At 34.8% G+C, this 20,923-nt stretch overlaps 1 protein-coding gene across 1 annotated transcript in view; it reads right to left on the bottom strand.

The window, feature by feature from the left end:
- LOC150083268 (neuronal acetylcholine receptor subunit alpha-10-like) overlaps nucleotides 1-20,369 on the bottom strand; it is a 207,542-nt gene extending 187,173 nt beyond the window's left edge. The window contains exon 1 of the mRNA XM_090377140.1: nucleotides 20,220-20,369. Within this exon, the coding sequence (XP_090233266.1) occupies nucleotides 20,220-20,277 (58 nt within the window). The 5' untranslated portion in view covers nucleotides 20,278-20,369. The remainder of the gene's footprint in view (nucleotides 1-20,219) is intronic.
- Between the last annotated feature and the right edge of the window lie 554 nt (nucleotides 20,370-20,923).

The raw sequence follows: 20,923 nt of genomic DNA, 5'->3' as shown, positions 1-20,923 counted from the left end.
GTTTAGTGCCTGTCCTCTGAGACCATAGCGAAGCAGTTTATTGATTAGTCTCTGATGGGCTACCTTGTCGAAGGCTTTGCTCAAATCAAGGAAGATGGAGTCGACTTGTTTTCCTTCGTCAAGCGCCTGGGATATATTCGAGACAAACTAAATCATATCTGTGCAGGTGGAACGACCCTTGATAAATCCGTGAGAGTAATCTGACGAATTAAGTTTCATAAAGTTAAATAGCTGCTTCATTACAATGAATTCAATTATCTTTGAGAGTGTATTTAATTGACAAACTGGTCTGTTGTTGGGTAAGGATGGGTCTCCTTTTTTGTACAGAGGGGTAACAAAGGCCTTTTTCAATTGAGCTGGATAGAGTCCACTCTCAAAGAACAATTTTATTAAATGAAGTAATGGATTACAAGTGTGGTTCAGAATTACAAGTGTGGCGACAGGAGTATTAGAGGAATAATGGATATAGGAAGGGGGGATAGCTCATGCCATAAGATTCGCTATTGCATTACATGTTCCTACATATTTTATTTACAAATACATAGTGCATAGTGAAAAGCTATATGTGTTGATTTTTTATTTATATGAAAAAAATTATTACATTACGAATATATAAAGGACTTTAGCAGTTGTAATTTATATTGTATGTTTTTAAGGTGAGTTTATTGTTATAAAAATAACATAAATACCATATAATAGGGAAAGTCAGCATTTTTACATTCCGTCCACTCAACCACACACACACATACACAGTATTTTTGAGGGTAGAGTGTATAAGGAATATATTGTGGTCGTGAAAATTTTCGATGTCGAGTTTTTTACGTATTAATACGTAAAAATATGTGGGCGGAATGTCGGCGGATCTATTGATCCGGATTTTTTTTTTTTTTTTTTTTTATGTATAACCAAAAACGTTTAGTATTACTTAATATTTTATTAAAGAAGGTAAATTATGAAAAATTAAACTTTTTAAAAAATTTTATAAACTATTTTAATAATGCGTTAAAAATTTAATTTTTCCTAATATTTTATAATAACTTCATTTACAAAATACAGAGAATTAATAATATTCTTTAATTTTAAATTTTTAAGATAAAAAATGTCCAAAAGAAACACTGAAGACGTAAATACTGTAAATAAAAAAAAACTCGCAAAACATTTAAAAAGGATTGGCTTTTAAAACAAACTGATGCTGAAATTCCATCATCAAATAAAAAGCAAAGCCTAAAACTAGGAGATATTTTTCAATACAATGAAGAAAATGGTGTAGTTTTGTGTACTTTTTGTGCAGAAGCAAAAGTTGCGGGAGAATTTAGTACAGGAAGAAAATGGGAAGAATGGAAAGTAGATTATTTAAAACGGCATCTAAGTCAGAAGATACATATAGACGCAGTTACCAAGTTACGTAATCTGAAGGTGGAATTTTAAGTATTTTGACGGTAACTCTAGAAGTACGTACCATAAAAAACGAAAGAAGTGAACGATTGAAATTAAATTTTGATACGGTTAAGGTTTTAATTAATGATGTGATATTAGCCATAAAAATTAATGCATCAATGAACTCTGTACAAGACATTCATGAACACATGGAAAAATTTATAGATATACCTAAAAATTGGAGAAGAAAAAATTATTCATTTGAATTTGTTGAATGTATAAATTCTGTTCTCATAAAAAATATCATGAACGAAATAAGAGAATCTACTTTCCGTTATTGTAGACGAAAGTACTGATATTTCAGTACAAAAAGTATCAATTTTGTATTTTAAATTTCGAGAGAAAAATGAAACATATTACAAAACAGTATTTGGAGGTATTCTGAAGCTTACAAACTGTGACAGTATGTCCATTTTACAAAAAATAAAATTTTTGTACGACGAATATAATCTTTATATTCAAAAGATGATCATGTTCACGTCAGATGGAGCAAGTGTTATGTTTGGAAGGAAAAAATGGAGTAGCAGCAATTCTCAAAAAGGAAATATTACACCTATCTGACAACATCGTGTTGCACACCGAGAAGATTTAGAATAGGACGACGCGTGGAAAAATGTATCCATTATGCAAGATATAGAGACGTTGCTTAGAACTGTATACACAATGTTTAGCAGGTCTAGCGTAAAAAAAGAAAAATTAGAACTAGCCCAGGTTACAGAACACGATGTTGTATCTTTTGGACCATTAAATGAAGTCAGATGGTTATCCAGACTTATTGCAGTTGATGCTGTAGTAAAAAATTAGGAAATATTAATCGAATATTGCAATGAGCAGGTTAACGAATGTAATGATCCTATTAGTAAATACTGTTTAAAAATTTTGACAAATTCTCAATATCATGTGGCATTAATTGCGCTCAATGATGTATTAGGAGAGCTTGCATCGCTTTGCAAATATCTACAAAAAAGTTGTTTAAACATTATTGATGCACATCAATATGTTAAAAGTTAAAATAAACAAATTAAGAAGCCAATATCTTGGAAAAAAATATTTTCTGGAGTGAAAATGTGAAAGAAGTATTATCAAAAATTCAAAGTGATGTTGACACTGCAGCTATAATTCGCTTTATCAAACGTGCATGTGATCATTTAGATAACAGATTTCCTGATGATGAATTAAACGATAGGAAAGTATTTGATATTAATGCTATCACAAATGAAAGCAATAATTTTGACTTTTGGAAACTTAATGCAAAAAATATTCACGATTTATTACAAATAACGAAAGTGGTGTTATTACTAAAATATCAGAAGAATATTTGGAATTAAAATTTATAATTGCCGAAAATACTAAAATTGGAACATTTAAAACTTTCAGTGGCACTTTAAATTTAGAGTTTTGTAACATATCCATTCTCTACGATATTATGGGAACATTTCACGCATCAAATGCAGACTGCGAGCGAGGATTTGGCACTATGAATTCAATTAAAACAAAACATCGAAATAGAACACAATGCTCATTTAAATGACCTTTTGAGAATCAAATTGCATTTAGCTAATGGTGCAACAATAAATGTACTTATATAATATTGGTGTAAATACACCATAGTTTACCCATAAATAGTGTTAAGGCGTCGTTTGATTTTATCTCATATTGTGGCTACCTTCACAACGAGATACCAAGTATTGCACTACTTCGAATAAACAACACTTCTCTAATAGAGGAGACTACTGTTATTTATTCTCAGTGGGCTGCCACCATCCAGACGGCACCGTTTGAAATATGGTATGGGATAAAGATCTCTGTTATCCTCATACTATTCCTATTAGACTTAGGAAAGCAAAAGAGATGTAGGAAGGTGATAGTAGGAGAGGAAGAGGTGCCGTCGAGGGAAGAAAGGAACAGTTACTCAACAGGCAACGCTTCCCCAATAGAGAATTGTTGTTGTTGCCTATTCTCGGAAATTCTTTGGCTATCAGGACCCCCCCCCCCAGACGGCACCGTATCGGAACTTGTTGGCTCACTCATCGGTGGGCGGGCAGGTACCCTGGTAATGCAAACATGCCATCACGGTTGCGAAGTTAATTCCACAATATGACAGATGCCAAATGGTGTAGGTAATAATAATATTTTGAAAACTAAATGAACAATAAATGTAGATGATGTCTACAAAGTATGGACTTCTACAAAGAACAGAAGATAAAAATTCCTAAGAAAAATAAATAACTGTAAAGTCTAAATGTATTGTTAACATTATTTTTTATTATTATGTATGTCCCTACTTATAATTAAAACAATTTGTAAAAATATTGCACACATTTAATGTGTGAAAATATTTTTACTCAGGTGCATTTCTGCACCGCGCAGCTATAAGAAAAATTAGAGGGAACATTGGTTCGTGGGTTCACTTTTGTGCAGTTCTGCACTTATGATCCTGTTGAAAGAACCCATTCACAGAATAATATATGCAACAATGTAGGGAATCACCCGTTCAGCAACAATTTCCAGATAACCTGTGGCATCCAAATGTTGTTTCACTGGTATCATGGGACCAAATGTGTACCAAGAAAACACTTCCCACACAATTACACCGCCACCACCAACCTGCATTGTTGATACCTGATAGGATGATACGGTTTCAGCTTGACAGCGCAAATCTAAGACATGATTTTTATTCATTTTCAAACCTCAGATTTCAAAATTATTAACGATGGCGAATGGTTTTCAAAATACCCACATATATGAAACGAAAGCAACGTAAATACTAGGAATCAGATATGCCTCCCAAAGTAAGTTCCTGAATACCATAGAATATGGTATTCTGAGTAGTGCAGACAGTCTGCAAGAGTAGCTCATTAGCTCATGGTGTCTTGTCAATGATATACAGGAATTTTTCTAGCAGGGATAAGGAGGTGATTATCCCCTTGTATAAGGCAATGGTCATACCTTGAGTACTACTGTATACAGATCTGGAGGCCTCATTTTAAGAAGGATGTAGAGCTGTTGGAGCGAGTACAGAGAGGGGCAACAAGATTAGTGAATGGAACAAAGGGTTGCTCTTACAAAGAAAGGCTTAAGTTCTGCAAATTACAGTGTCTGGAGACTAGGCACCTGCGAAGTGATCTTATTGAGGTGTATAAAGCCTTGAATGGTTTGAGCATGCTCAATACTGATGTGATTCTTCATCTTGCTCAGAATAATCACCTGAGAGGGCATAAATTCAAGTTGAGGAAAGACAGATGTAGGAAAGATGTGCAGAAGTTTGCCTTTAGCCAGCGGGTAATTGGTTGATGGAAAACACTTCCATCCTTTGTTGTGGAAGTTGATAGCTTAAATAAATTTAAGGCTGAGCTGGACAGGTATTTGAATCGAACGGAGGGGTGAAATGAGAGCGTTTTTTTTTTTTTTTGGCTGATACTGCATAAGCTTGCTTTCTTGCATCATATGCCTCTACTAATGCTAATGCATTTTTTTTAATATGTAACTGCTTCTGTTTTAACGTCGAATCCCTATTTATAAACTTCCTAAACTTGATAAAATATGGTTTTTCTAAATTATATTAAGTATCAGAAGAAGTTCTATGAACAAGAAGGGATAAGTGTGGGCAACCCTCTGTCATCTGTCTTGACAGGTTCGTTTGACAACCACCAAAACTTCAACTTTAAAAACAGTACAGCGTAAACTCAAATTATGGGGAATGTACATTAATAATATCGTAGCCATCTGTCAATGAGGTTATAAAAACTTGATGAATTATTGATCTGTCTAAATTTACTATAGGCAAGGCAAAATTAAATTTACTACTAAAACAGCAAAAGACAATAAATTACCCTTTCTTGACGTGCTATTAAACGTTCTAAAAAATTATAAACGAAATTTACAGAATGAAAACAGATTCAAGAAAATATTTATGCTTCATAAACATTTATCCTAACCAAGTTGAACAAGTATAATTAAAATTCTTTACTCGGAGAGTGCTTCATAAACATTTATCCTAACCAAGTTGAACAAGTATAATTAAAATTCTTTACTCGGAGAGCGAGCTATGATAATTTTTAACTAAAATATAGTAATCCCGATTAATTGGAGGAGGGGTAATCGCGATTAGTGAAGCAAAAGATAGCCTTAAAAGAACAAAAACTTAGAACACAAATAAATGGAAAATTTAATAAATAAAATATATGTAGTGCTGATGAAAATAAATAAAAAATATCACTGTAGAGCCTTTATTTAAAAACTATAAAAAGACAATACATTTATCCATAGATATATGGATAAATGTATAGTCTTTTTATACGTTGATCAGGTGGCACTGGCGTCGCACGCCAACGCCACTTGATCGTTGCTGTGAATACCACTTAAATACAGCTTCTTCCAGCAACACTTCTTTTGGCTTTTTTAATGTCTGACTATTTGGTACACTGCTTTTATCACTTCCCACATCGATTTTTAAAGCAAATGTCTTTATAGATTATTTTTGATTTTAATATGTGACACAGTCTGTTGGCCAATACCAAATTCTTCAGCAATTCTTTTCCAGGAACACCCTTTTCAAGTTGTCCTATCACTTTGAGCTTGTTAATGATAGTTAAAGTGTTTTCTTTTTATTCCACTTTTAAATTCTTTAGAACGCATAATTATATAAAATATGATAACTTATGTACATATATACGTATAAAGAAGTATGCAAATGAAGCGATATAAGCAATATCCGTCCGACTCAGAGTCAACAACGATACTGAACAACACGCAAGACAACGTAATGCATGTTCCGTCTCTCTTTGAAAGACACTGGAATCTGCTTCCTAATTCCAGTGTCTTTCAAAGTACTCAACTGTGAACAGAATGTTTCATATCTTGATCCGGATTATCGAGAGTTTACTGTATTTTTCTAAAGAGTTACAGAACATCAAACGATGCAAATCAGATACACTATAAAACTGTTACTTATTAATGATATCATTGATATTATCAGTAACTCCCAATCGAACTGAACCCGTGATTCTAACCAGAATAGCCAGATGTGAATGAATTCTCCAGTAAATATGGAAACAGATACATCAATAACTGAAATTTCCTATTTTAGCAGAACGAAGTAGAAATTTATTAAAACACATAAATCCATCGATAAACACAGAAATATCGTTTAATAGTCTACCTATTCATGCGATCAAATATACGTAGGACAAACAAAATGAAACTGAAGACTGGAACCAATGATCATTTTTCCGATGTAAAACAGCAGAAATAGCAAAACTAACGTGGCAAATATGTATCGTAAACAAGCTGCACTATTAACCCCGGTACGGTCCTCTTCTTTTTTAATATAGGTGAAACAAAATTTGTTAGCAACCGATAAAAACAGAATAAGAAGCGAGAACATGGCATGACTTTCCTCTTTTGTTTGGAGTACATTTCTAACAGAATTCACATTCCTCGAAAATCCTGATCAACCAACACAACCGAATGTTCGCGTCAATGTCATGAATCATTTCTCAATAACTGACCACGTATCAAACTTGCAAAAATTGTAGTTCAGTCCAAGGAGGTCCTCCTTGGTTCGAGACCTATTTCTTAAAAAGCAATAAACCATCAGATGATAACCCAAAGATAAAATCCCGGAAATGTAGCTTTTTATTCCAGATGCACAATATATTGATATTTACCAACAGACTGTGTGTGTGTGCATCTGGAGAAGTAAGGAATCAGCTGGTATTTGGTCTTTAACCGTCGTGGTAAAATTATCTTTATATTTAAAGATTATAGTTGCAATTTGGACTTTCTCGATAATTACTCTAAATCTCAAGAAAGTACGGAAGAAACAAGCAAGTGACATTGAGAAAACTGCAAAAGTAAGACACCCTCATAATGATGTAACTTATCACTTCAGCAGCAAATGCCTATCAATGGGCTCCTGTTATTAGCTGAAACTTCATCAGAAAATTGATCGGCGAACTGTATTACGGAATAATCGTGCACACATCTCACAAGGCTGCAGGGATATATTACAAGGATGGTTCCAGAAAGCGAGGGCATTAGTGGTTAGCTCGTTCAAGACTCATTACGTAAATATCAACATAAACATCAAAGTTTGCTCAAATGCTCCTCAAAATATTTAGAAAATCGATAAGTTTCATTTATACTTTACTCCTTTACAGACTCGTAATTTCGCACAAAGGTATCGGGAGATGTAATGATGGTTCCAGAGAAACACGTTCGAAGCTATTTATCATTAAGAGCAAGGATAAGGAGTAACTTCATGTCTGCATGGCTATTAAAACGATCGTAATCCCATGATTGATAATATATTCTTAAGGTGCTGAAAAGGAAAAGTTTATAAATCCATTTACAATGGTTAAAAAAATTCAATTTTATACAGAGCTAAACCAAAATTCAAATTTACTGGAAACCACACAAGTCCACTACATTGTAATTCTGCACCTGTTTATGTAGACCTCAATGGAAAGTAAAACAGTGGGTATGAATAATCATTATGTATTCATAAGCATAAATATTTTTTGTAAGAAGGTTCATTTCATATTAGTGCCGATTTAGTAACGACTTATACAATTTGAAAAAAAGACAAGCGTTATCCAATCAAATACTCATGTTATTTACATGTTTTATTCAAAACACAAGAAAAAGAATCTAGTTCGCCTAAACTCATCTTTGGGAACACTCAGATTTCTAGAAAAATTTCATTCTTTACTTGAATTAACTTTAACCTTCCGTGACAAAGCATAATCACAAATATTTTTACAGTATGTGCATTCACAAAAGCTAGATTTCTGTCTTTCGTTATTTTTATTCTGAAGAGCTGTTAATTCTGCGCAAATCTGAAAGTCATTCTACCATGAAATACTGTTTATATCCTTCGTTCAAAAACCCGCAACACTCTCTATCACGCAGACTTTCAGTTGCTGCTACTCGTCCTTCCTAATATGTACGTTCATGATCACTGTCGTTTTGAATTAATATCTGTAATTCCTGAAAGAATTTGGAAGGGCTATAGCCTCAACCTACTGAAAATTCACTTGCCGTAAAGGTTAATGCAATAGCATCATGTTTTTTCGCAAGTGAATCACCGAATTCGTAAAACGCCATCGTTTTAATTATATCTCATATTGTGAATATGAGATTTAAAACGATGATGCTGTTGCATCATGTTTTTTATGGAATTACAAAATATGGAATTACAGATATACTTGACACAAAGGTTAGTACCTTTGCGTCAAGTATATCTGTAATTCCATATTTTTCTTCCAAACCACTTTGAACTCTTTCCATATCTGGTCAGCCCCCTTTCACAGCTCAGTTTAAAACTCACTGAACTAACTTTTTTCATTCATTTATTCTGTTCTCTGGAATAACTTTCCTTCGTCTGCATTTCTTGAAAATTTTTCTTGCTTTTCAATCTACCCACTCTACAAGTGTATTAGATATTTCGATAACGTTTCCTGCTTAGAAGAAACAAAACAAACAAAAACGAGTATTGAATATTAAAATACCAAGAAAATAACTTCAGGAAGTCTATCCCAGAATATCAGCTCTTTCCTAGAGTATTAGATACGACGTCAAGAATCTAGCAACTTTATAATCAATTTATGTATATCAACGCACTAAAGCAAAAAAAAAGACGATGAAGATAACAGAAATTAAATTAAGTGAAATATATTTCATATGCTTATGACAAATTGAAGCCTAGACAAGTCGTTTTGTAATTTCTCAGACAAATCGCTCTGCGAACGCTTTCTGTAACTTCTAAACTATTTTGTAGTTAAACGATTTTCACAAAATGTTATCGTTTTCCAATATATAGGGCGGTATTAAAGTTTTGGTACTCTGAATCCTCTGGGAGCGGCAGATTTAAAAAGAATTTCGAATCTGTGTTTCAAGGAATCCAGAAGTATAAGGCAAAAATACACCTTAGAATATGTAAGTTCCAAATTTACACGCAATTTGCTCATTTCTTAGGTCAACAGGGACCTCGGGGAATGAGAACTTTAATTATGACCACGTATTTTCGGTAGATTTTATCAATAGACTGCCTAGCACTACAGTACAAAATATTTATATTACTTCAACTTACAGTAGGGAAGGGGAGATTCAAGACATTGTAGTTCAAAATTGTAGACCTAAATATAGCCATGATTTTCCCTTGGATGAATAATTTTGACATCATATAATTCAGATTTCAGCAAAGTTTTTGACGCTGTTCCGTATGAACGAGTGTTTTAAAAATTGAAGAAATGTGACATTATAGATAAATTGCTGCTACGAATAAAGGAATGATTTAGTAGTATAAAATAGAGTTGTTATAATGGCTATTGCTCTTCATGGACTAATGTTATCAGTGGGTTAGAGAGTTCGGGGTTGGGGCCATTACTATTTTTTATTTTTATTAATGACATTGATGTGAGTATTTCAAATCTTGTCTGCTCCCTAAGTTTGCTGATACAAAGGATAGTCATGATGGTTAATTGACATAGTATGATTAATTTTAGTAGCAGTATGATAATTGTATTAGTAATACTACTTCAAGATCTAGATAAAGTAGACAAATTGACTGAAAAATGAAAATTAAGGTTTAACATATATAAATACAAGGTACTTTATAAGGAAAAAGACCTAGGGTAGCTATGCAATCTGACATGAACTTATCTGAGCAGTGCAGACAGGCTGCTATGTCAGTGATATACAGGAACTTTGCCAGTAGTGACAAAGAGGTGATCATCCCATGGTATAACGCAATGGTTTTTACTCAACATCTTGAATACTGTATACAAGTTTGGAAACCTCATTTTAGGAAGGATAAAAATCTATTGGAAAGGGTGCCCAGAAGAACAACGACATTAGTTGGGGGCACAAAATGGTATTCTTACCAAGAAGAAAATTTCTGTAAATTACAGCATTTGGAAACTTGGCAACTGCGTAGTAAACTAACTGAAGTGTTTAAGTCGTTGTTTTGTGTAAATTAAATGCTCTTTTACAAACCACACATAGACTAGGAGACAAATTTAAATCAAAAAGGTTGGCTGCAGAATAGATGTGATGTCCGGAAATCTACCTTTAGTGGGATATTGATTGTAGGAATAAATTTCAACCTAGTGTTGCGGAAGTGAGTATTTTAATTAATTTCAAAGAATATTGAAGAAAATTAGATGGAACGGATAAATGAAGTGGTTTAAAGCTTATCTTTTTTTTTTTTTTTTTTTTTTTTTGTTGAAATCATAAGCTTGTTTTCTTGCATCATTTTGCCAATACTAATAAAGAACAGGCGGTCACTTTAAAAATTACCTACTGTAGTGATCCGGTACCCTGGAGGGATAAAAATTTTATATGCAAACATATTCCTTCAGCTGAAGAGGACAAGCAATATTTCATTGAATGATATCCAATACAGTTCCAGGATATTGTGAACAGACGCACAAATTTTCCAAATCATATATTAGATTTAACGACTCCGATGTCAGGGTTATATCTGCAATTAGATTTCCTCTTGTTGAAGTCATATTAAAAACTTTTCGCTGGCCTTTATAACAGCATAATTGCTGTTCTACATAAAGACAAAATGAAAGAATCGACTAGCGAATAACAAACTTATCCAAAGGCTTGTTTCACAAGCCTTTAGTTTAAATCGTAATGAACTCCAGAGAAGTGAATTATAATTGAAATTAATTTTATCCGTCCTCCTTCAAAATTAACATTCCGAATTCCACGTGCGTCCAGTAGAAAGAGGCTATTATTATATTAGTTAACAAGACTGTATGTGTCAGAATAAAGTGAAAGATAATTAATGGGCTAAATGATTAGCAAAGAGGAAGTCTTTTGTCGCGACATGAGAAGTAAATGTATCACTTAAAATAATGAGAAACTCCACGAAAGAGAAATTGAAAGAACGAGCTAAATTAAGGGAATTATAATAATCATTAGACTGAGGAAACTCCACACAACACCTGCAGTAAATAATGGCTAGGTGTAAATCAAATGCATCATTAGAAGGATTGTTTCTCGAAATCATTTTTTTTATCACACTCGAAAACAAACTACAGCGATTTCCTTCAAGTAGCACAGGCAGAATGGTCACTTTTACCACTGCACTTGTTCGGCGGGAACGGAAGAATAACATATTAGAAAAATAAATATATTTACTCCTTTTCATTTTAATTACTTTTCGAGATTCAAAATACAAGGCAGCGACTTGAAAACTTATGGTGGTTGATTCCGCTGATGGTCAAAGGCATCTATGCAATATCTGATCACTTAGGGGAGATCTGAATACTTTTAAGATATCGCGCTCTAGCAACAACTTCACTCTAGTAGCAAACACTGACTCTATACAGAAAATATTCTGAAGGTTTTAGTTACCATATGTCGCGATCGAAGGAGTTCGTACTTACATTTGGAATCTTAAACAGAGCATTCACATAGAAAATACAAAAGAAGCAGGCGAGTGTGATCCCTACGTGAAATAGCATATGCGATAATAGCTAATTTCTGTATAGTTAATACTAATTTTATTGAATGTGTGCGATATTTAGGACTGAACTCCCGTGCTTTTACGATTAGAACCATAATATGAACTTATATATGAACATATTACATAATATGTAATACTACACTTGTTGATGTAAGAAGTCAATCTCGTTTGTCCGTTCGAAATTCGGGGAAATTTCCATATTCTGTGAAGGGAAGATTTCGATATGTTCAGTTCTCTCTCTTTCTGAGGTAATCTGTTTTCATATAATTATATGGCATTTATTTTATTCATTACATACCAAAGATGCCTCGTGCGTATACGTGCCAAGACAAACTAGGTAAACAGAAACCATAAATTATAGCTGCCGAAAAATAAATTAAAGTAAACAAAACGGCACTTGCAACCTCTGCAAGAAAATTTGGTGTGCCTATAAATACACTGCAGTCTGAGATAATCAATATAAGCAAAGACAACTCAACTAGACAAAGGTTGGTTTATTGGTGCAACTGTCTGAATGTAGCCACAGAGAATTATTTACTTCTGTGATTTCCTTCTTTTAGACTCAAAGGTATTTGTGTTGAGTGGAAAAGATTATTATTATTAGCCATATGGTGCAAGACAGCCTGAGGCTTATGCTGCACTAGCCAAAAAATTTTTTTCTGAATATACCCAAAGAGATAGAAAGAAAGAAAGGGAATTACCAAGAAAAAGAAGAATGATGATGTCCAGCTCAGGACCCTGGGTGTGCCAAGCCCATACTCACCAGATGTGAGCCCCTGGGGTTAATATCAGAGAGGAGGCTTTCAAATGTATAGTTAAGAACAGATTTAAAAAGAAATTTAATTTAAAAAGAAATGTGTAGTTAAGAACAGATTTAAAAAGAAATTTAATTTATGTTAAATCCATCTAGAATGACAGAATATGACTAGCTTTATTCGTTTCATGATATCCACTATAATCATAATGATTGGCTTGATACTGCTTCACAACGAATTTTACACAAACTTCGCAAGTAATTTTACTTGTATATATATATATATATATATATAAAGGAATATAACGAATTCGTCCAGAAATGGCAGTTTTCGATTATCAATTTTATATTAAAAAGTACTTCACAAGTATTTTCTTAGGAAACAAAAACAAAATTCGCCATGCCACCTTCTCCTCAAAAACGTGGTTTGCATTTTTGGCTGCTTGGACTAATGTGACTTTTGAAAGCTGATGTACGTTAATATTTCATAGTTCTCGTAAGCCTGAAGCCTTTTCTTTAAATTTATTCGTATGTGGCTAAATAAATTTGGTCCGCCATACTACAAAAAATGGATTTCGCTGCTTTAACCGAAATTTATGTACCTTGTAAAAATTCTTACCGTAATTATCACAAACCGTTTGGCGATGCGAACTGATTTCTTAGACCAATAAGACAATCTTCCGTATTCATACTTCGTACATCTTTCTATGGTGTATTTCCGATTTTTAAATGATTTGAACACCATGAAAAATTCTGAAATATATACTTATTCGAAAATTTCTGACTGGTCAAATATGAACGGCAATGCGATGAGAGAACATGTGATTATTTCTGTTGCAGGAGAGTTATCCACCTAAAAATATATTAGAAATAAACGTGGCCAAGAAATCTGCAAGTGCCTGAAATTTGGGTGCATGAAGGCATTTAAGAAATCGTATCGACGAAGACAAAATATTTTATCCCAAAGTTTTCTTCCAAGTAAGACTGTAAGAATGTTAAGAGGCAAACCGTGCTCTTTTGAAGAGCACGGTTTGCCTCTTCCTGGGGGATTTTTTCAGGTTCAGTACATATCCACATTTCATCACATACAATTTAAGAAACGGAACTTCTGGGTCATCAATTTTGAGTGAAGTGCTTTTGAAATCCATTTTGAATTCTGTTGTATTATCGCAGATGTGAACGATGACAACAAACGATAGTTCTAGTTCACTCTGTGACTGCACATTTTTTTCTTATTTTAAGAGTATAAACAGACCTATCAATTGCAGTGGATATCATTCCATTAAATCATAATTCTCTCCAACACGAAGACATGGTAATTTTTGGTGTTTATTCTGACTAATGTCAGCGCTTCACATATCGAAGACAACACAAGGTCGAACTGGATCGAGACAACATCAAATAAAATCACAGGGACGGGGAGGGTGGCTTCAGCCTCCTTTTAAACCTTGCGGATTCAAACAAAAGTAATTTTATTTTTATATTTTCAAGAGGAGGTGGTTCCAGGCTGATGCTGGTGTAACAAAGGTTTAAAGTAAATAAAGCAAAAACTTATTCATGTTAGTAAGTCTCGCCAAATACAGTAATTCAAATATTGACCCCTGTTTTGCTGAGTTATGTTCAGTGATTTGCGTATACAAGGTGTTTCAATTAAAAGGCACCGAGATCTATCTCGCTTATTTTTAAGTTTACGCTGTTTTCGTCCGAACTTTTTTTTGTCGCATTTGAGCAGTAACTTTTTAACTTGATTTGAAAATTAGACTTAAGTATTCCTTGACTGTTCAGATATTAGGATTTCTATATTTAAAATTTGTCTAATTATCAGCATTTTCTTCAATAGGAAAGTTGTTTCCCGTCTAAAAACGCCTTCAATATACTTCTGAAACGAACGTAAACCATACGTCTCATTCATACAACCATTAAATTCTAAACTCTAATACTTAGTCCAGTTTACATCAAATTCAACACTACTTTCAACCCAAATACGATAAAAGAAAAAGTTCCAGACAAAATAGCCTAAACCTAAAAATAAGCCAGATAATTAACTGAAATCATAATTGATAGAAATCCATCTTTTAATTGAAACATCCTTATGCAGGTATACTGTCAACTGTTCTTTGATATTTATAATAAGTAATAAATTATAACTATCAAAATCGCTGGTAAACCGAGTGATCGTAAAGATGGTTAATTCTTTCTTTTGGTTATAACTCTTAAAATGAAATGTACAGAAAAAATTTGACAAAAGAAAAATTTTAATAACGAAACTATTGCATATGATGCTTTTCTAAATAGATTAGGATAATGAAACGAAACATAAACTTATCAGCTACTGTTAATATATTTAATAGTTTTCAAGCAGTATTGTATTAAGGCATTTTTTAAAGACGAGTTTTAAGATGTAAGTGGGCAGTTTGTCACACACACATACTAATTTTTAAATTAATTACAATCCAGTGATCCGACATCGCACACTTCCTGTCCTAGACGAATGGAACAACCCATGAAGTGGCTGATCACCTGGTAAAACAGACGAATAAGAAAAGCAGCAACGCCTCGGTGAAGTCATTAAAAGTTTATCACAGGAAAGGCAGATAACAGCCGCGATCTTAAGCAAGATATGATTCTAGATGCTCGTGCGGGAGCATCGTTACAGCAGTGGCAAGTTTGTCCACATGCTGATGCGAAACGTATCCGTGTTCTTCAATCGGCGACTACTGCTAGCCAAACCCAACAACCAGAAGACCGACCAAAAAAGATAATCCAGCAGAGATTACAGAAATTTGACCAGCCATCAGAATAGGAAAGCAATATTACTCATCATCACTTAAGCCTTCAACACTAGATTACGGGAATCACTCCACCAGAACAGACGAAGGGACTCGAGACAATGAGCTGTGGGCTCAGGGAAACGGATCTACGCAGCTATATAACGATTGTCAAGCCTCTCGTGTAAGTGGAACAGATGAATCCATTTGCATTGGTGCCAGGAAAAGATGACAATGATCGGTGGAGCTGTATAAACATATGCGTTGACAGGAATCACGGTTCACCTTGTTTGGCATTGGTGAATGCATGAAGACATGAGAGAAGCCGCGGGAGGCTGACGGCCAGTCCTGCACAATACGACCAGGATTGAGCTTAAGTGTATTATATAATTTTACTGCATCTTACACATATTTAGTCTTAATCAAAAATAAATAAAGATTTACATTAAACCATTATTATTCATCAGTAAAAGTACACTACTAGACAAAATGTTCATAAATATTTTATGGTGAACAGTGTCGCCGAAGACGAATATTTGATATAATGGGCATCGTGGCATGCAAATTCCGAGTATCCAATAGAAATCGATCTACCACCTTACAGAGCCGCACATTATGCAAATTATTCATGCCTATAAAAATAGGGGTTGCGACTACATCACTTCATTACCTTTTTTTTTTTTTTTTTTTTGGCTTGCTCAGCGGGATAGCCAAATATCCAGTACTCAGGATAGAAAGTCATCGTCGTTTAAATAATTCTTTGAGATAGCGAACCGTTGGACGACTTGAAGCCGGGCAGACGCAGGCTGAAGTAGAACGTTGGCTTAATGTGTCATGCAGTGTCGTCTCGACACTATGGAAAGAGTTTCAGGAGGCAGTAACCATTACAAGAAGAGCTGGCCAAGGTCGCCCGAGGAATACTTCAATCGGAACAGACCGCTTCTGGCTCTAACAGCAAGACGCAACCTACGATGTCCTGTCATCGACTATCTGCTGAGGTTGCTGCGGCCACAGATGAAAACATTTCCAACCGGACTGTATTAAGAAGGCTCGATTCAAGTGAACTCCACGCAGCGAAGCCACGGTTTCAAAATTATTTGGCTAAGGAATTAAATGCAAAAACGCAATTTGGTTTTTAAAATGGAATGTCCACAATATACGCAATTAAAAAGATCATGGATTCAGTTTCTTCTTCACAGTGTAAATATGTCCTCGGTTTCTTCGTGGACTTCAAAGGGGCCTTTGACACTGTTTGGTGACAAAGTGCCCTGGCGAGGTTCCGGGAGGCAGGGGTATCTGTTCCTATTTACAGGCTTATTTCAAGTTACTTTAGTGATATATTTGTTTCTCTTACTTCAGGTTATTGTTCTGTGACCAGACCTATCACTACGGTCTGCCCACATTGATCTGTTCTCGGCCTTGTCTGCTAGAACGTGGTCCTTGATGGGTGGCTCTCTATGGACCGGGATAAAGTTCTAAAAATTACTTACGCCGATCTTGTTATGTTCATTTTTGGAGAATCAAGGCCGGAATTAGAAAAGAGCTAATAATATATTGGATGTCTTAAATTGTTGGTGTTTAACACAAATTAAAAATTTCAATCCCTAAAACTAATTAGATGTTGTTAAAAGGCTACTTATATTTAAATCGACCCCCCCTAATATTAAGCTTCATGTTGAAGCAATTAAAATTACTCCTACTTATAAATGGGAATTATGTTGGATGACCGCTTTAATTTTGTTAACCATGCTAAATATGTATTACATAAGATCAAGGTGTTGACAGGTAGAATTTTTGAGAATCACTAAAAATGTCTGGGGCCTTAAACCCGCTAATCTCAAATTGTATTATACTTCTATGTTTTTACCAATAACTTGTTATGCTGCTAGTGACTGGGGATCCAGAGTTAATCATTGTTCAGTTAGAAAGTACCTTTTGCAGGCGCAGCGCTTTTTTCTTTTGGCTGTATCTAGGGCCTGCAGAACGGTTTCGACCGTGGCTCTGCAAGTCCTCTGTTGTAGGATAACAGTACAATATGAGGTAATTTTTCAATGGCTGCAGTATCACCGTAGGAAACATCAACCGGCTGGTGTGGGGAATTACGGGAAAAAGATGATATTGCTAGGCTTCAGAGAGAATTTTTAAGGGATTGGCAACAAGACTGGAGTGAATCGGAGTTAGGTAGAAGTACAAATAAATTCATTCCTCATGTCTCGGAATATAATAAACAGATGAACTATAAGAAAACTGAAGGTATTATGCAATGTACTGTATACAGCACGTCGTTTTGTCATTTCTGTGACTAGTACGTGTACAATACTATAAAAAAAACTTGAATTCGAGATGTATCTTTTGCACTCAGTTCTGCTGGTACCAATTCCTCTGGTGTTTCATCAAATGTTTTTTTTTTCCTTTTCCGGTCTTCATATTGTCTGTAATCAGAATTTGGAGCGAATTCTTTTGCCATTTTTTTCAAAATCATCAAATTTGTCTTCGTCTCGAACATCAATCAAATAATTCAGAAGAGCATTATATGATTTCACAATTACGTATACTCAATTCCAAGTTCTTGAACTGCTTTACTAACTCGGTAGAAAATAACTTTACTATGCTCCGTAGAAAAGAACGGATCCATATGAAAATGAATATTGCTATGTGGGTTTTAGTAGCATGTCGGGTCATGAGGCATCAGAGCATCTTGTGGGCAAACTACGTATACTTAAGGCTGGTTTTTGCATATACGTGGAATCAAAAATCAGTTTCCGGAAGTGAAACTCTTATGCTGCGACCAGCCTACCGCAGCCATAAGTGAAAGAGCCTTCGCACAGCATTTCTGGTCAGCGACGGATCTTTACAAAAATTTCAGATTTTTGCAAAACAGGCAGTAGTGCAGCGTATCCATGCTGTCATGGAAGATTTTAAAGAATGATATAACATCATCCTTGTATTTTGGGTTTTTCAGTAAAATCTTAGTGAGCATCTTTCATAAGATGGTTATATCTTGTTATGTATGCCCAAAGGCGAATAAATAAAAACACGTCTCTTGCTTGATATTCCCAGTAAAACGATAACGGATTTATTTCGAAACTTTGATTTAGAAAGGTCCCTGATATTTCGTGTGTCTCAGCACAAAACTAATATACACATCGCATGTTGAACATTTAATTGGCGAATGGACCTATCTAATTTTAATTTTCGTTGCTAAAGTCTGCCGGTGGCCTCTCCTTTTCGAAATGGTCTCTTTTTAAGTTATACACCTGGGGATCGAAGAACCCATTCGTTGAAGCACTCCCGAAAGCAATTTCTTAATAAATCTTCGAGAGTGGTCGTTGCGACCACAGATTCTCAACCTTCTTTAATGAGTCTATGACACTTGAAACATTTGAAAATTGCAGTTTTCTTCAAACATTTTTCTCCGCAAACCACTGACATTTCTGTCGCAGTCTCAGAAGCACTCATACTATGTCGAAGACAATAATGTAAAATAAAAAGTTACTCGGTTTCAGATCACCAATTATGCAGCTTTCAAAACGGTTCATGGCGCCTCCGTAACCAGGTGGGCAAGAGCAGCAGTGCGTAGCACACGCTTCTTGATTAGACCGGGGTTCGAGCCCGTGTCCACCAAATACGGAGGATGCGGAAAGGTCAGGGAATGACCACCGTATATCCCTGGAGCAATATGGCCCGAGTTGCTAATGCTCCTAAAAACCACAGCAACAACAAAACGGTTCACAGTGAAAGCACACAACTTAAGGCCACCTTGAAACGACCAAACAACATGTCAGAACTCGCAACTGTTCCAGGGTATTTTTGGACATATAATCTCCCACCATCTCCAAGTAGTCCGCCAAAACTTGAGTTGTTATGTGGTAGTGCTGTCATTCCGTGAATTAAATGATCAGAGAATGATCATGAATAAAGGACCATGTTATTATCTTTATGTACACATAAACAAATCATAATATATCAATATTGTTTATCATTATTTTATAATGTTATATGAAAAAACTTCTTACGCCAGCACTTTCATTATAAATGTAACGTTCCTATGAGAAAATATATTATTAACATATACCATAGAAATATATAATCAGTCACATGAAATCTTGACATTGCGAGTACTGAAATTGCAAATTCCAATGAGATATACGGAAAGTAAATTTCTATTACAAAATAGTGAGGTTTCTAACACGCCAGTGACGGGAAATTTGAGTTCAGTAACTAAACAATATATATATATATATATATATATATATGTATGTATGTATACATATATATATACACACACACACTCGCGCACACATAACATCACTAACGAATGCAAAAATCAATAGCGATCATATCTGACCATGACTAGAAAATTACTAATGCACATTACCAGATGTGGTGACAATGCTTATTACTGTCAACCGCCTCAACATTTCATTATAGATAATCAGACAAAAATACTATGCAAATCGATGAGCAGATGTTTAGCATATAGTTGAGTGAAGAATTAAGAAATATCGTTGTAAACTTCCTCACATAATAAAAACTTACTAGTAATGGTAAAATGACTAGAGATCGCATAAGAAGTCAATTCTCAGAAACAGGTAAGAAATATATATTATTCACAATACAATTTTCAAATTCTTCCACTTTCTCCTTGAAGTCAGAAATACTCCTAATTTAGAAAGGAGATTCACAATCGAAGTTTTTTAAACATGGAATGCGAGGCTCTCTAAGGCCTGTCAGGGAGTGGGAAGTATTTGTCCCATATATAGAGGCAATATCTTACCTTTCGATATCAGACTGCAGAGGAGAAAGAAATACCAGTATCCTTGACAGAAAGGCATATCTCACGTCTACTGTCATTCGGCGGACGTATTCACATCTAAATATTTCATCCTTCCGCCTCTTTAAAACCGAAGGGGAATAGGGGGTACAAGTTGTCACATCACCGAACCCCTAACTAAACTTTTCTGTGTTATCGTCCAGATATCCTGGAATGACAAAAGGAGGATATGTAGTTATAATGCTCTAAAACAGGTATTGCGATCGAAGCCATATTAGATTAAGCACCAAGCGAAGCACGGACAGGTGTCATATCCTCCGCATCTCGTCCTTCAAAACACCGAAGGAGTTTTGGAATTACTGCTCGCAGAGGTACGGAGAATTGCAGTTGCTAGTGCTGCCCCATAGCGGTATTTTGGACCACTTACGAAGAGCGCATGTTCATACCGTTTTTCGCGGGTTAGCAGACTGCAATATGCCCACGCTTAAACCAAGGGTAAATGATGTATACTAACCTACACTGTAGTTCACCTGCTACTTTTATTTTAGAATGTACCCATCTCCCATTTACTTTTTCTCATTCATATTCACCAATTTTATCTCTCTCTCTTGCCTTCAAGTTTTCTAAATTTTTGCCTTTCAGCAGTGTATGTATTCACATTTTTAAAAATGTTTCGTACTTAATAATCTCGATATATTAATTTATTT

The sequence above is a fragment of the Mastigoproctus giganteus genome, chromosome 7 (assembly GCF_048544385.1).
Source record: "Mastigoproctus giganteus isolate SK-2022 chromosome 7, ASM4854438v1, whole genome shotgun sequence".
Lineage (NCBI taxonomy): Eukaryota > Metazoa > Arthropoda > Arachnida > Uropygi > Thelyphonidae > Mastigoproctus > Mastigoproctus giganteus.
This window is presented reverse-complemented; position numbering and strand designations above follow the sequence as displayed.